Source organism: Crotalus tigris, unplaced genomic scaffold (assembly GCF_016545835.1).
Source record: "Crotalus tigris isolate CLP2741 ecotype Arizona unplaced genomic scaffold, ASM1654583v1 scf7180000019478.12717781048:2074007, whole genome shotgun sequence".
NCBI classification, from domain to species: domain Eukaryota; kingdom Metazoa; phylum Chordata; class Lepidosauria; order Squamata; family Viperidae; genus Crotalus; species Crotalus tigris.
This window is the reverse complement of record NW_024097560.1, coordinates 806,141-819,362: the sequence shown is the minus strand read 5'-3', so window position 1 is coordinate 819,362 and position 13,222 is coordinate 806,141. Positions and strand designations below refer to the sequence as shown.

The 13,222-nt window shown below is 43.7% G+C and overlaps 1 protein-coding gene across 6 annotated transcripts in view; it reads right to left on the bottom strand.

The window, feature by feature from the left end:
* Positions 1-13,222, bottom strand: part of KNTC1 (kinetochore associated 1) — a 26,194-nt gene extending 12,972 nt beyond the window's left edge. Inside the window, exons 1-35 of one of the 6 annotated variants that reach the window (XM_039362556.1) lie at positions 13,147-13,222; positions 12,146-12,285; positions 11,490-11,610; positions 11,278-11,393; positions 10,679-10,751; positions 10,313-10,390; positions 9,797-9,840; positions 9,154-9,264; positions 8,785-8,878; positions 8,338-8,390; positions 8,049-8,161; positions 7,670-7,727; positions 7,428-7,526; positions 7,042-7,085; positions 6,886-6,951; positions 6,307-6,382; positions 5,883-6,002; positions 5,711-5,800; positions 5,525-5,593; positions 5,286-5,347; positions 5,072-5,183; positions 4,687-4,830; positions 4,406-4,462; positions 4,212-4,313; positions 3,929-4,045; positions 3,456-3,599; positions 3,259-3,357; positions 3,073-3,176; positions 2,464-2,569; positions 2,200-2,334; positions 1,539-1,661; positions 1,362-1,428; positions 1,174-1,241; positions 772-1,055; positions 110-282 (exon numbers count right to left, since the gene is read on the bottom strand). In XM_039362556.1, the coding sequence (XP_039218490.1) occupies positions 110-282; positions 772-1,055; positions 1,174-1,241; positions 1,362-1,428; positions 1,539-1,661; positions 2,200-2,334; positions 2,464-2,569; positions 3,073-3,176; positions 3,259-3,357; positions 3,456-3,599; positions 3,929-4,045; positions 4,212-4,313; positions 4,406-4,462; positions 4,687-4,830; positions 5,072-5,183; positions 5,286-5,347; positions 5,525-5,593; positions 5,711-5,800; positions 5,883-6,002; positions 6,307-6,382; positions 6,886-6,951; positions 7,042-7,085; positions 7,428-7,526; positions 7,670-7,727; positions 8,049-8,161; positions 8,338-8,390; positions 8,785-8,878; positions 9,154-9,264; positions 9,797-9,840; positions 10,313-10,390; positions 10,679-10,751; positions 11,278-11,393; positions 11,490-11,610; positions 12,146-12,277 (3,454 nt within the window). In that variant the 5' untranslated portion in view covers positions 12,278-12,285; positions 13,147-13,222. Of the gene's footprint in view, positions 1-109; positions 283-771; positions 1,056-1,173; positions 1,242-1,361; positions 1,429-1,538; positions 1,662-2,199; positions 2,335-2,463; positions 2,570-3,072; positions 3,177-3,258; positions 3,358-3,455; positions 3,600-3,928; positions 4,046-4,211; positions 4,314-4,405; positions 4,463-4,686; positions 4,831-5,071; positions 5,184-5,285; positions 5,348-5,524; positions 5,594-5,710; positions 5,801-5,882; positions 6,003-6,306; positions 6,383-6,885; positions 6,952-7,041; positions 7,086-7,427; positions 7,527-7,669; positions 7,728-8,048; positions 8,162-8,337; positions 8,391-8,784; positions 8,879-9,153; positions 9,265-9,796; positions 9,841-10,312; positions 10,391-10,678; positions 10,752-11,277; positions 11,394-11,489; positions 11,611-12,145; positions 12,499-13,146 lie in introns of those variants that run through there. The other 5 variants (XM_039362554.1, XM_039362555.1, XM_039362558.1 and 2 more) reach the window with 5 other exon arrangements.

Genomic DNA, 13,222 nt, shown 5'->3' with positions numbered 1-13,222 from the left:
AAAGTAATTAAAATGGGAACCATGATGTAATTATTTACAGAGGTTTTTTTTTTATTTTTTTTTTTTTTAAGTCAGCAGTCAACAAGCAGAGGCATTTCTAATTACTTACCAGGACTGCAGAGTGTAGCTGCTTGGGAAGCCATTGTGTAGATCACATCTGGAAGATCTTGTCCTCCTGGCAACACCGTAGGAATATTGGACTTCAACATATGACAAAGCTTTTGAGACACCAGGAACAACAGGCGTCCTGTCTCTTCGTTTTGATGGGATTCATAAAAGTAACTTAAGGGAATTGGGGGGGGGGGAAAGGAAGGAGTTGTGCATCAGAAGACAAGAGAAGAAACGAGGGAGGGAAACTAATCAAGCAGAGAAGCAACCTAGAACTAAGGAGAAATTTCTTAACAGTGAAAACAATGGAATAGTTTAGTTCCAGAAGGGGGGGCTGCTCCCTTGCTGGAGGTCTTCTAGAAGAAATTGGACTAGCATTTGTCTTATAGGATCTCCCGCATGAGTAGAGGGCTGGACTAGAAGACCTCCAGGGTCTTAACCAGTGGAAGGGCTTGCCTGCAGAAGTTGTGGGTGCTCCATCACTGGAGGCTTTTAAGAGGTTGGACAACTATTTGTCTGAAATGGTAGAAGGTTTCCTGTTTGTTCGATATTCTGTGTTCTAAATCCCAGGGCAATCAAGAGGATTAACAACAGGCAAGCATCCAGATGCATCGATAATTATCAAGACATCGACTGCAACCCAAATTTTATTTTTTTGTTCACCTGCATATCTGCAGTGCCTCTTCGACCTTTCCGTCCTCTAATGCGTGGAGAGCCAACTCTGCCCCCATTTCAGCGTCTGACTTTTGCAGGAGGAACCCCAATCTGTACAGCCTCGTTTGGGTCAACTCCTCCTTCATGCTGGGGTCTCCCGGCTTGGTGTCCCCTCCCTCCTGATTTTTGTGTCTCCTTGCTCTTTTGTAGGCTTCAAGGTGGTCTTCCAGGAGCTGAACCGTCTGTGAGGGATCGCAATAATCTTTGTGGGAAATACAGATATCGAAACTCTCCTGAAGGCGGAAAAAAAAAATGACGGAAGAATGGAAGTCGGGCAAGGACGACCTTCAGCAATTACATTTTGCAAGGAAAGCTCCTTGCAAAGTTTTTTCCACCCCACATTCGTCTCACCTGCAGAGTTACCAGAATTTTAAAGGTTTCTAAATCTTTCTCACGCTCTTCTTTCTGCAAATGGTTTTCTGTCCAAAATAGGAAGAGGAAAAAAAAAGAAGGAGATGGGAAGAATAAGAAAGATTACTGAATTGTTCCCTGTTTTATTTTATTTTTTTAAAGAAAAACATGAATCATGCAACATTTACCTTTCTGGAGACTAAGCAGGAATTTGAGAATTTCTACCAAAGCCTTTTTCACCTGCAGGTGTGTTTTCTGTGGGTGATACAAATCGAAGCAAAATAAGAAACGAAAGACATTGGAATCCAGATTCTCTCCACAGGAAAAAGACCTCACAACAAAATTCTGTTCTCAGCAAAATAAACCTTTTCTTCAACGGTGTCCACATCTTCCTCCAATTTGATTTTCCCCCAAATCAAGGTTCTCTCAGCAATTTCCACGGCTTCGGATGGAGGCAGAGACTTCAGTAGATCAAGGACGTCTTCTCCCTGTAAGCACATCCCAGGATTATGTTCAACCCTAGCAATACAGAGGAATATTAAACACGGATATTAAAGGCTTCTAGTCTTGAGCGAGTCTCTCTTGAAAGAAACATTTCTACTGCTGGTGGTTAAGAAATAGGATGATTGAAGTGGAGTCCGCAGAATGTTAATTTCTCACACTGAGTCCACTTTGAGCCGGTCAGGATCGAACTGCCGGCAGTGGGCAGAGTCAGCTTGCAATCCTGCATTCTAAGTGCTGTGCCACCGCGGCTTTTCAAGCCCTCTTTGAAAACCTAGGGACTTCCTACTGACCCTGTTCTGTGTGGCCTGTTTGCACCTGTGTTGTGTGTTTTAACTGACAAACCGTGATGAAGCAGTCTGTTGCTTCGCACCGCGTCTGGGCTTAGAGAAAGGGTACACCTCTTTCCCCTTAAGCTGAATATTGTTCTCACCACGAGGTGCTGGAGGGCAAAACATTTGCGTTTCCTCTGCTTACTGCACTTCGATGTTGGAACACGTGAGCCTTTTGGGACCCGATCCGCACCTTTCCTTTGTCGATGAGGTCCGCAATCTTCCAGACGTAGACTTCGGCAGTGGGCAGCATGTACGTCTTTATGAGCTTCAGGGCGTCTTCCAAAGCAGAAGGCAAGTTCTGTTTCAGGATGTATTTGGCCATCATCTGGGGGGGAGGAACCAAGCATCGGGTTAACAGAGCCCCTTCTTCGTTTTTGGGTTTGGGTCAAACCTGTGGGATGTTTCTGAGCTTTTATCAAGAGCGTGTGTGTATGTGTGTGTGTTGTGTCCTTACCAAAATCATCTGCTTATCGTTTAAAAGGTTGGTGTCTCGTATTCCGTAGCTCCGCAGAATCTTCTTCATCTCCATCAGCCGGTGACCCTCCTCCAGCAGCTTCACCCTGCCAGGAAAAGACGGCTCCTTTTCCACGGCTGCTGTGCACTATGGAGATGATTGTCCTGGCTGGCAGGCAGGTCTGGCCCAAAACTCCCACCAAGGAAGGCAACTCCAGAGCTTTTGAATGACGCAGGACCGCCAGCGGGGTCCAGTGGGATGCTGAGCCAATACAGGCAGTCCTCGACTTACGACCACAACTGAGAACCCAATATTTCTCTTGCTAAGTGAGACATTTGTGAAGTGAGCTTTGCCCTGTTTTACGACCTTTCCTGCCACGGTTAAGTGAATCAGTGCTGTTGAGAAGTGAGTCACCCGGTCGTTAAGTGACTCTGACTTCCCCCCATTGACTTCGCTTGTCAGGTCGCAAAAGGGGATCTTGTGACGCCAGGACGCTGCGACCGTCATAAACGTGAACCAATTTGAGTAGGCAAACCTCTCAAGGCTGCAGAACTCTTTCCTTGAGTGGTCTCAGCCTCGTAAGTGGACTTTTGCCCACCCCTCTCTTACTTGGCATGCCCCATGCCCAGGTAGCGCTGCACTAGGTCTTCCACACCTGGGCTCCAAGGAACCACAGCGCTGTGCATCAGGGCCAACACCCCGTCAAAGATCAACTGGAAAGAAAAACCTGATCATTACCCAACTCAACACATTTCCCATCCTCCAGTTTGAAGTGGTAATTCCGACTTGCCTCACCTCTAAGCTGGACATGCAGCCCAAGAGCGCTATGGCTTTGGCTTCCCACGTTGTGTCAAAAATGGACGACGATTGTGTGCATTGGCATAGCAGCAGGTCCTGGGTGCGGTGAAGGATTCAGAAAGAGGCAAGGGAGTTTGGGAGCAAAAAAACCCCCAACCCAACCAAGTCAACCGGAATCGGGGGCTTTCCTCTACCTTTATGTACTGCAGGAGAATTTCATCTTTTTCTAGGTGATGGCGACACATGTACGGTTCAATATACTTCTCTAAAGCTCTAGGAAGGAGTTCGGCTGCCAGGATTTTGTCAAGCATACAGAACACAATTGTGTTTGCGGTTTTCTAGCGGATAGGGGGGAAAACCAAGACTGATCATTTTCAGAAGAGAAGTGGATCCACACAATATGGGCAGCTGAGCACAAGTCTTCTCCACAATGCTCTATTTTTAGATATCCCACTCTCAAGGATTTGGGGATGGCGTAAATATCATGTTATATCCTGAGAGCCACCCGTGAGGGCACCGTTGCTTTAAGGGCCAACAGAGGTTAAAATCTTACGTGTGAGCCCAAAGAAAGGGTTACGCTTGTCGCCCCAACTGCAAAAGCTTTTGACACCCCCAGACTCTCTCCTTACAAATGTCAGCATCGTGTGGGCTTATTTTTTCCTCCTACCTTTTCAAAGTCACAGAGAGCCAGCCTACAGTTATATTTCCTGTGCAGATCTATCAAATTCTGTAAGGCGCTGACCAGATCCACCAGGCTCTGGATCTCCTTATCTTCACTGTCCTTCTGAAAAACCAAACACAACCAAGTCTGGTTTTCTCGAGGCAAAACATGACTTTTGTTCTTGGTTTGCCATCTGCATTGCTTAGATCGGCGTTTCTCAAGCTTTGCAGCTTTTAAGCTCTGTGCGCTTCACTTCCCAGAATTTCCCCAGCCAGCCAAAAAGACTTACCAAAAAATCCCAGTGGGAGAAAGATGTCAGTCCAATATCACTGACATCTGTGCTGGTAAAAAACACCTGTGCCAGCTCAAGGCCGTTTTCTGGCCAGTTGGCCTGTTTGGGAAGCCAAAAGGATAGCATTAGTCACTTTTGGGGTGAAGGATATAGTTGCCTCTGAAGACTTGGGGCAATTAAAATGTGCTTACTTTGTCGGTCAATTCGAGGCTTCGAGCACGATCTTCCAACCACTTTGCTACTGTTTTCTGGAGGAAAAAAAAAGGTTACCGATCTAGGCTACGTATTCATCTTATACCCAGAGGCTGGACTGGACCAACTAGACCACAAGCAAGCCCATAATTTCTGTTGCTAAGCAAGGCAGTTTTGGGGTGACCTTTGCTCCATTTTACCACCTCGTTGTTAAGCGAATCGCTGCATTGTTAAGTTAGTCACATGGGTGTGAAGTCACAGGGGCTTCCCTGGATCTTACCTGCCCGTGAGGTAGAACCCGCCTTACGAAAGGAAGAACCACCTCCTTAAGCCACAGACCCAGCTCTTTGAGAGAAAGAGTCCCAGAGATTGAACTGAGCAGGTCATCCAGCGTTTCGTGGCTAAAGCTTCTTTCCAACTCTGCCTGGTGGAGAAAGAGAGACGTTCTCACAACCGAGGGGTTAAGGTGCTTGTGAATGGCTTAAATATGGGCTGGAAAAGCTGTGCTGGAGGAGACTGGGCAGCTGCTGGCTTAGAGCCTCTTGGGACGAAGGAAAGGTTCAGAAACACACCCTCCTATAAATCAGAGAGAGCCACCAGCCTCCAATATGGAAGACATTCTAGTTAACTCCAACACGGAAGAAGCACACCTGGAGGCCACTTACCTGATGCCTTAACCAGAGATACTGGGCAGAAGAGAGCTTTCCTCCTCTGAGCTGTGAAAGGATGTAGCTGAAGACGTTCTTATTGTTGACAAACTCTAACCACGCCGTTCCACTGGGAAGAAAAAACGCACAATCAATATTCTGTCATAGAGAGACCTGCAAATCCCGATATGAAAAGGGGAGGGTTATTTACAACCAGACACACAAACCCCACCTGTATCTCTCTGGCCCAAAAGCCTCATAAAAGGTAATCAGTTTTGCTTGCGTTCGCAGCACCTGCAAAAAAAAGCAGAAAATCCTTCAACGTTAAAACACCGCGAAAAGCAAAACGCTCCTGAGAAAATGCAGCAACAGGTTCCAAAATTAAAAAAACAGAACTGAACTTAAGACGACTCTCTCTGATCTCAACCACATGGAAAGCACAGATTTGTGATGCGGTTGGCTTCTCCTTACCTCTGTAAGGAGTGAGGCAGGATCCACATTCATGAAATGGGTCACAGCTACATCTTCTTTCTTTTGGGTCTGGGATAGATCAGGAAAATGCTGTCTTTATGTCTTGTTTGGTGCCCCAAAATCTTAAAGACCCTAAAAATTGAGGACCCCGCCCCCGATTCTGCAAACGCACCAACCTAAACCTACCCTCATCCGAGCATAATTCAGCATTTCCTGAGCTGTTTCATAGGTCAGCCAAGGAGTATTTATGCAATACTCAACCACAAATGAGTTGTCCTGGGGAGAAGGGAATTTAACGTTTTTAAAGAGCTCCACCTTCCAAATATTTGTACTTACTATGCACATAGGAAATAGTTACCTTTATTTTATCCAAGGTTTCTTTCGCTTGAAGTACAAGGTTTAGCCAGGCTGGTTGATCCTCACTGCCAGCAGAAACCAGTCCTTCCAAAATAGCATTCGCCTTCACTTTGTAGACAAGCTGTATTTGTTAAAAGAATGGGGCAGGGTGTGAAAAGGGACTTTAGTTGTCCCTTCAAGCTATTCCTTTCCCAGTGTTCAGCTAGCCTAATATCCCCTAAATGGGATGCTGATTAGTTTTAACAAACCTGGCAAGAAACATCGTAAAATGGGGCAAAACTCACCCGACAAATTTCTAACTTGGTGATATAAATTTTGGGCTCAACTGTGGTCATAAGTCAAGGACTGCCTGTACATTACACGATTTGCACAATGTCACAGCGTGCATGACGGGAAGCGAAGGAGAATTATTAGCGGCCCATTACCTCAACTTCCAGTCCAAACTGAAGAGCGAAACTCTCGGCCTCGGCAAACTTGTGCTTGTGGAGTAAACGGCTCAGTCTAAGGAGAAAAACACCGATTCCCAGTCAGAAAAGGCCTCCTTTAGCTCTGTGGTTCTTCGCAGCCTTGGCAATGTTCAGTGGGTGGACTTCAAATCCCAGAATTCTAGTCAGCATAGCCATTGATGTGAACTCTGGGAACTGAAGTCCCACTGCCTGGAAATGGCCCTAGTTGAGAAATACCCCTTTAGCCGTTATTTGGCTGTGCAGTTGCAGGATAAAAGCTGACTTGTTCTGGCTGGGATAAAATTCTGTCTTTGAGAAGGAAAGTCTCAAATCTAAAGGTCAGAGAGGATTTTACTGTACATTCCGGGTTACTACTTGCTTTTCTGCCAAATAAAACAGCCCAGGACCTTCGATCCTATTGGTTTCAAAAGGAAGAATGCGGCATGAATAGGAAGTCTCCCCAAGTGAAAACAACAGGAGTAAAAAGTTGCTTGCTTTTGCCTACTTATGTCCCATCTGGAGTTTGGGTGGGGCCAACAGCCAAAACACACCCCTCACCTGTTCTCAGGTAAGGCTTCCGTCAAGCTTCTCATTAGCAGAAATGAGACCGGATCAGCCGAAGATCTAAAAACAAACACATGGTTCAAAACAGCTGTAAGGACAATGGGGAAGCAACTCTCCTCCCATCTTGATCTAATTCAAGGGCAAACTTACTTTTGATTGTTTTCGTACATTCCCTCCATAAAGTAAATTGTGTCCTGTGGGATAAAGAAGATTTAGAAAGCAATTAGTGGTTCCTTCAATAATCAACAGCTAAGGGGTTATACCTTATTTCATCGTTTGGCTTGAGGTCACCATCTTTTAATTGCGGCTTATTCCCAAATCACCAACACACACACCGTAGGGTAGCATGAAATGAGAATTCAGAAGCCACGAATTGGGATTCCTTCCAGATAGGCCGATTTGAAAGCAAGCCAATTTGGCTTGGATAAAAAAAAGATTGAACTTCCTTTCAAATCCAATGCAGGCTCCCCAAAGAAAGCATTTCCCGTTCATATTTTCCCACTCAATTTAGCATCAAAGACCAGAGAGGTGCCTACCGTATTTATGACACTCTGCACCAGCGAGGAAACGGGGGTGATTTCCAGAGCATACAGCTGCTGCATGGCTGGCAGTGAAAAAATCACAATGCTCTTCATCTAACAAGACAGGAAGATCAAAAGGGGGGAAAAAAGCCCTTCCTGAAATAAGTTTTGTTATTAGTCGGAGACCCAATTTTATAGTCAAAGTCAACCAGGTTCAACTGAAGACAACGTCTTTAATAAAATTTAAAAGTGAATACCTGTTCAACATGATCCGGTGTTGTCAGAGCAACCAGCTTAAGATTGGCAGTTCCCAGTCTTGAGAAAAGAAAGAAAGAAAAAGAAAAGAAGGAAGGAAGGAAGGAAGGAAGGAAGGAAGGAAGGAAGGAAGGAAGGAAGGGCATTCAATGACTCAAATGTTTCATGTCCCTTTGATTTAAAACTATTTCCTTCTTACTGACAAATGATCACTGTAATGAGATAAACTTCCACCCAGGGAAGGCTGACATTTTGAGCCTCTAAAGGTGCTTTTTTATTCCTCCCCATTGCAATTTACGGCCTGTAGGAGAAAGGAGGCCTAAAGATGAACCGGTTTTTCCTACACTTCTCAAGTGTTTGTGCTTTAAGGGGAGACATTACCCTCCTCCTGCTGAAAAATCCGATTCGGAGGTCAAAAGAAATTCTTCAATGTGAACGGAAGGGCAGACCCAAGTCAGAATCAACAACTGGAGGTCCCACAAGGAGAGCACATCCTGCAAAAAAGAAGAAAAACACCTTTTTTGACATTTCATGTGATCCGTTAAGGACTACTTGTTGCAAGTATCTGGGTGTGGATTCCAGGGGGTTCCCCATGTGGGACCAGAATGGAGCTTGGAAAATACTGGCTCCTCTGTCAAAGTATTTCTAAAATAAATGCAAACGTACGTGCCTTGTCATCTAAGACAAACAGCAAGTTCTCCACGGCTTGAAGCTTCCTTGCAGCTGGAGAAGAGAACAAAACACATCGAAACACAAAAGATAAAATTTCCAACTTAGAAAGCCAGGGATTCGAAAAGTGAACCGTCAGGGTCCCAAGGACGGTATTGAAAATAACCCTCATGCTTATTGAGAAGATCTTTAGAAGGACCAGTAAATCTATCCAAAGTTAAAGAAAAAGATTTGGGGCAGGGCAAGGAAAGACTGTTAGCAACGAAAAAATATAAATCGTACCTTAGCCTTTCTTTAAAATTCCCAGGCTTAAACAGAAACCCTTCCATGATCATTAAACTTTCAAAAGCCAAAGAAAAATAAACCAAAGTAACAGCATATGATCATCTGCGTGATGGTAAACAGCCCTGTAAAAATCCGTAACTCTGCAAACGCCAGGAGCCCCTACCTTGAATCAAGCTTGAATCAGCAAAGTTTTGAATAGAAACCAGCTTTTTATTGGGGTTCACTTCCCACACAGACATCACACAGTTGCCGACCCCCTTTAAGAGAGGAAATGTTGGTATCAGAAACCTCAAGGCAGAAGTTTGCCAATCAACCCAACTCCTGTTTCTTCTCAGGTAAGCATCTACAAAGCTGTTTACTTAGACCCGGGAACCTCGAGGCAGATAGATCCAAGACAAATGGAAAGTTTTGCCAACTTTCCCTCTCCTGAATTCAGAGCCAAATGCAGCGTACCGTATGATCATTTCCATGCTTTTGAACAAAGCCAGTTGAAATTGTACCTTAAGCAGCATTCAAATAATGTTTGTGTTACCCCTATTATCAGCGCAAAGGTGTTGGCGGTGTCCATTGTCGCAGAAGTGAAGCAGCCAGCCGTGTGGTAATCTTCCACTGCAATGAAACAGGTTTCCACTTGACTTTGTAACTGTTAAGACAAGACAGCCGTTCAGATAGTCTAGCAATAGTAATCCAGACTTTAGGTAAAATCTGGGATAATTAAAAGAATTCAAGCACAACACACACAAACACATACACTTCCTCAAATCATTTATTAGATTTAGATGCATGTCATTTATTTTTGACGCAAGAGGCCTGCCCAGCTGGGCCTGAACAAAGCATGTCTGAGCTTCAGCAGGTGGCACCATGTGAAAAGAATGCCTATTAAACTGGCATTGGGCATCTGCTATTTTTAGGCAACCCTCCCTTGGCAGCACCTGGCAGATCTTGCACAAATCATTTTTGTATTGTTGCCCCCAGAACAGCCAGAAATAGACCTCACCTTGAAGGAGATACTATATTTTAAAATGATACAACTGGCTTTCTGCCTCGTGAATAGACACATCCATCAGCAAAGCAGAAAAGGGAGATCTAAATTTGGAAAACGCGTGCACGCCTGGCTCCGAGTCCCGCTCAGATTTTTTTTAAAAGCAACATTTGCAATAATATTGATCAAGCACCTCAGATACCTTCTTGACAGCATTGATGTCCATTTCGATAATGGCTGCATAAAGAAAAACATTCATATTTTATCAGAAATACTTTAGAAAAGTTTTTTATAAAGTCCAGTCACCGTACATCTGTTCAATATCTCGTTTTTCAGAAATACGTATTCCTCATACAGCAGTGACATGTTGCTGTGTAGCATTTCAGATTCACAGGCAAAGAACAAACAAAACACTTGATAGCTGAGACAATGTAGAATGACTTATGGAAAAACCCAACAGTTACCGTTTCCCAAGAAAATGACAATTTGGCTCAAATCTGGAAGAATCTGAATTGTGCCTGTGGTTGTCAAACTTCACAAAACACCCAGGAAAAACAAAGTCGGGCTGAAATACACAACAGCTGTGACATGGCGGCTAAGGATATATGAATGAAACTGCCACCAGCCGTATCTGCAAAATTCAGATATCGGTGTCCTTAGAACTCTACAGGAAGTATGAAAAGTTTCATCTCTTGATGTCTTGGCTTACCTTTCTGAATGTTGGCAAGTGGAATATGCATAATACAGAAAAAGCCTCTGCTGGTCAGAATAAATGCATGATAAATACCTATAAATTAAGCAGAGCACATTATCAAGCAGCATTCCCAGCCTAGATACTCCATCTAATCTCTTATCTAATCTCTTAAGTATGAACAAGGAATAAAAACAACTCTCCTTCCTCTGAACGCTGAATGAAGGCCAAAGAATTACATTGGGTATATAAACAGAAACCCAATGTTAAGATTTGCAGAAGAAACCACAAGGCAACAAAATGCTCCTGGTTTTCTTCATGGGCCAAATTCTGAGACTGACCACCACGACTTGCAAAATATATTTTCAAAGGTATCAATCTTACCTTCCACAGAACTGTCCATTTTTAGAATGAGATCCAAAAAGGCCTTTTCATCGAAAGAACTTTGAACTAACGCCTAGAAGTGATTTCACCAAAAAGAAAAAAGAAAAAAAAAGCATCATTGTAATTACAGGTGGAGTTAATGATGTTATGTATTTTCATATATTGATGGAGACTGAATCTTCCAAAGGTATCTGGTTTGGCTTGAATGAAAAAGTGAAAAAAGCTTCAGAGAGGGCACAAATACGAGTGTTCATATTTTCTACTCCATCAGCACACGAGTGTGAAAAAAGTAGAAGCCCTTAATTCCATTTTCAACTTAATTATTATGGCTGTGGTTAAAGTTAATTGTATTTCGGAGGAAAACGTTTGCTGCAAAATTAGCGACCAACTTTTTCTTATAATTAGTTTTCGTAAGGAAAACCCCCCACAAAACTTTCAGCCTATGCACAGACCTTTGCTAAAAGAGAAACCGGACTAAGGAATGGGTGAACTTAGAACTTCCTTGCCCTGTGCTAAAACTGTAGCTTAGCATCCTGCACCTTGAATTCTCAAATACAAGCGACATTTTTACAAGAATGGGCAAGAAATAAGTCACATGCCTTCGTTAGCAAGGTCTGTTTTGAAGAGACGTGAATCAGGTGCAAGTTCCCACTTCTTTCACCTGCGACAAGGAACTGTCCTTCTTGACACAAGCCAACAATGTCCACCTTCGTTTCTGAAAGGTTCATAAAGCCAGCCATGTGTTATTGCGAGTGATGATGAGGACCCCCAAAACAAAACACTTAGTTCCTGCCCCCAGCTGGAAACTCACCAAAATGGATAAACATTTGAAGAGTCTGACAAATATTGTCAAGTGCCACCACCGTCCTGTCAGCCACCAGCACGCAGCCATCATTCAAACAGCAGGCATTTAATTCCGGGTTAGATAAAACCTGATCAGTTAAATATATATATATAATAAAAGTCCACGTAGACAGATTGATTTAAAAAAAAGCTCACCAAGAACCAATGAGCTTTGCGTTCTTGGCATATCTGTCAACAGATTAAAGCAAAAGAATTAGTGCAGCCATCAACAACTAATGCACATTGCAGCTAGACATCAATATGTAAGTAGTCCTCAAGTTACAACCATAATGGAGTCTGGAACTTCAAATCTGGGTTGTAAATCCCCTTTTTCAGGTTGGTCGTAACTCTGAAGTCACTAAGTGACTGGTCATAACTCAAGGACGGTTTACTATTATAATAGAGTTGTAGGCCTGCTCATTTCTTTTTTATAGTTACTAGATCTTTGGATTGAAAATCAAAAGGGATCTCACAGCAGCCTTCCCACAAAAACACAAAGGTGTGTTTTTCTGGGTCAGGAACCCAGGGAAGACACAGCAGCATTGGGTGCTTATCCTGGTTTGAGCCCTTGTGGTTTCCCACTGCACCCAGAGCCACTGAGATGGGTCCTTAAGGCTGTGCTACCTTTTGGGATGAGGTCATTTTCAGCAGCGTGTTCATCTGGTAGAGCGCGCTTCCACACTCCTGCCTGGAACTTATGCTCAGCTGCCCACTGCCCGTATCTTCGCTCATCAGGAGCTCGACGTTGTCCCACATCTTTACTCCTAAAATGCAATATCTTTCCTGCATTATCTGATTATAAGATTCTCTGGCAAACATTTTTAATACTAGGTCCTTCATTCATTGACATTGTCCCACATCATCGGAGGACAGTGTTCTGTCCGGCGAAAGTCAGAAGACAAACAACGAAGCCATCATGTGCATTAAAGCAAAGGAAGCCTTTAAATGGCGATCTGAGTTGGCAATATTGCAGGATCCAATCTGGGTCGATCACGGGGACCGGGTAATTGACCCAGATTGGATCCTTCCTGGGTCACATTCATTCATGAGTTTGCAACGTCACGGATTTATCTATCGGTAGAACCTTTCTTCCTCAAGGCAAGAAAGTTAGGATTTTTTGTTTTTTACAATCAGCCTGCCTGAATTTCTAAATCTCATCTCGCTTCAAAAAAGGTGTGTGCACTTTTAACAGCAGAATCAGTATTTTTCACTCAGTCTCTCTAAAAATATCTTCCCCTTTAACCCACCAATAAGCACCCGCACAAACGCCCAGTGGTAATAATGTCATTTTTCTGGATTGCATCTCCTTGACCTTAAAAGTCTGTTTAAGCTGTTTGATGACTTTTTTTTTAGATCAAAGCAACTAGACCGTTGTAACTACACTGTATTGTCTCTGCGTCACATGTGTGTGTATATATGTATTATATTTATATTTACGTGGTTGCCCTTTGAGAGTTGTATGCAACGAGATCTCATTTTAATGGAATAATGTACCTTTAAAGTGACAATAAAGTTGTTATTCTATTCTAGTCTCTATTCTAAGAGAAGCTACGAAGCAAAACATGCATGCACATCCCAAACTAAAGCTTCACCGGGTGAACTCCCATCGGCGGGCTGCTTCTTACCGACTGACACCGATCCCGGCTGGGCAGGAGGCGAGGAAACCGCGCAGCGACCGAACCGCCGAAGTTCGAGCGCAAC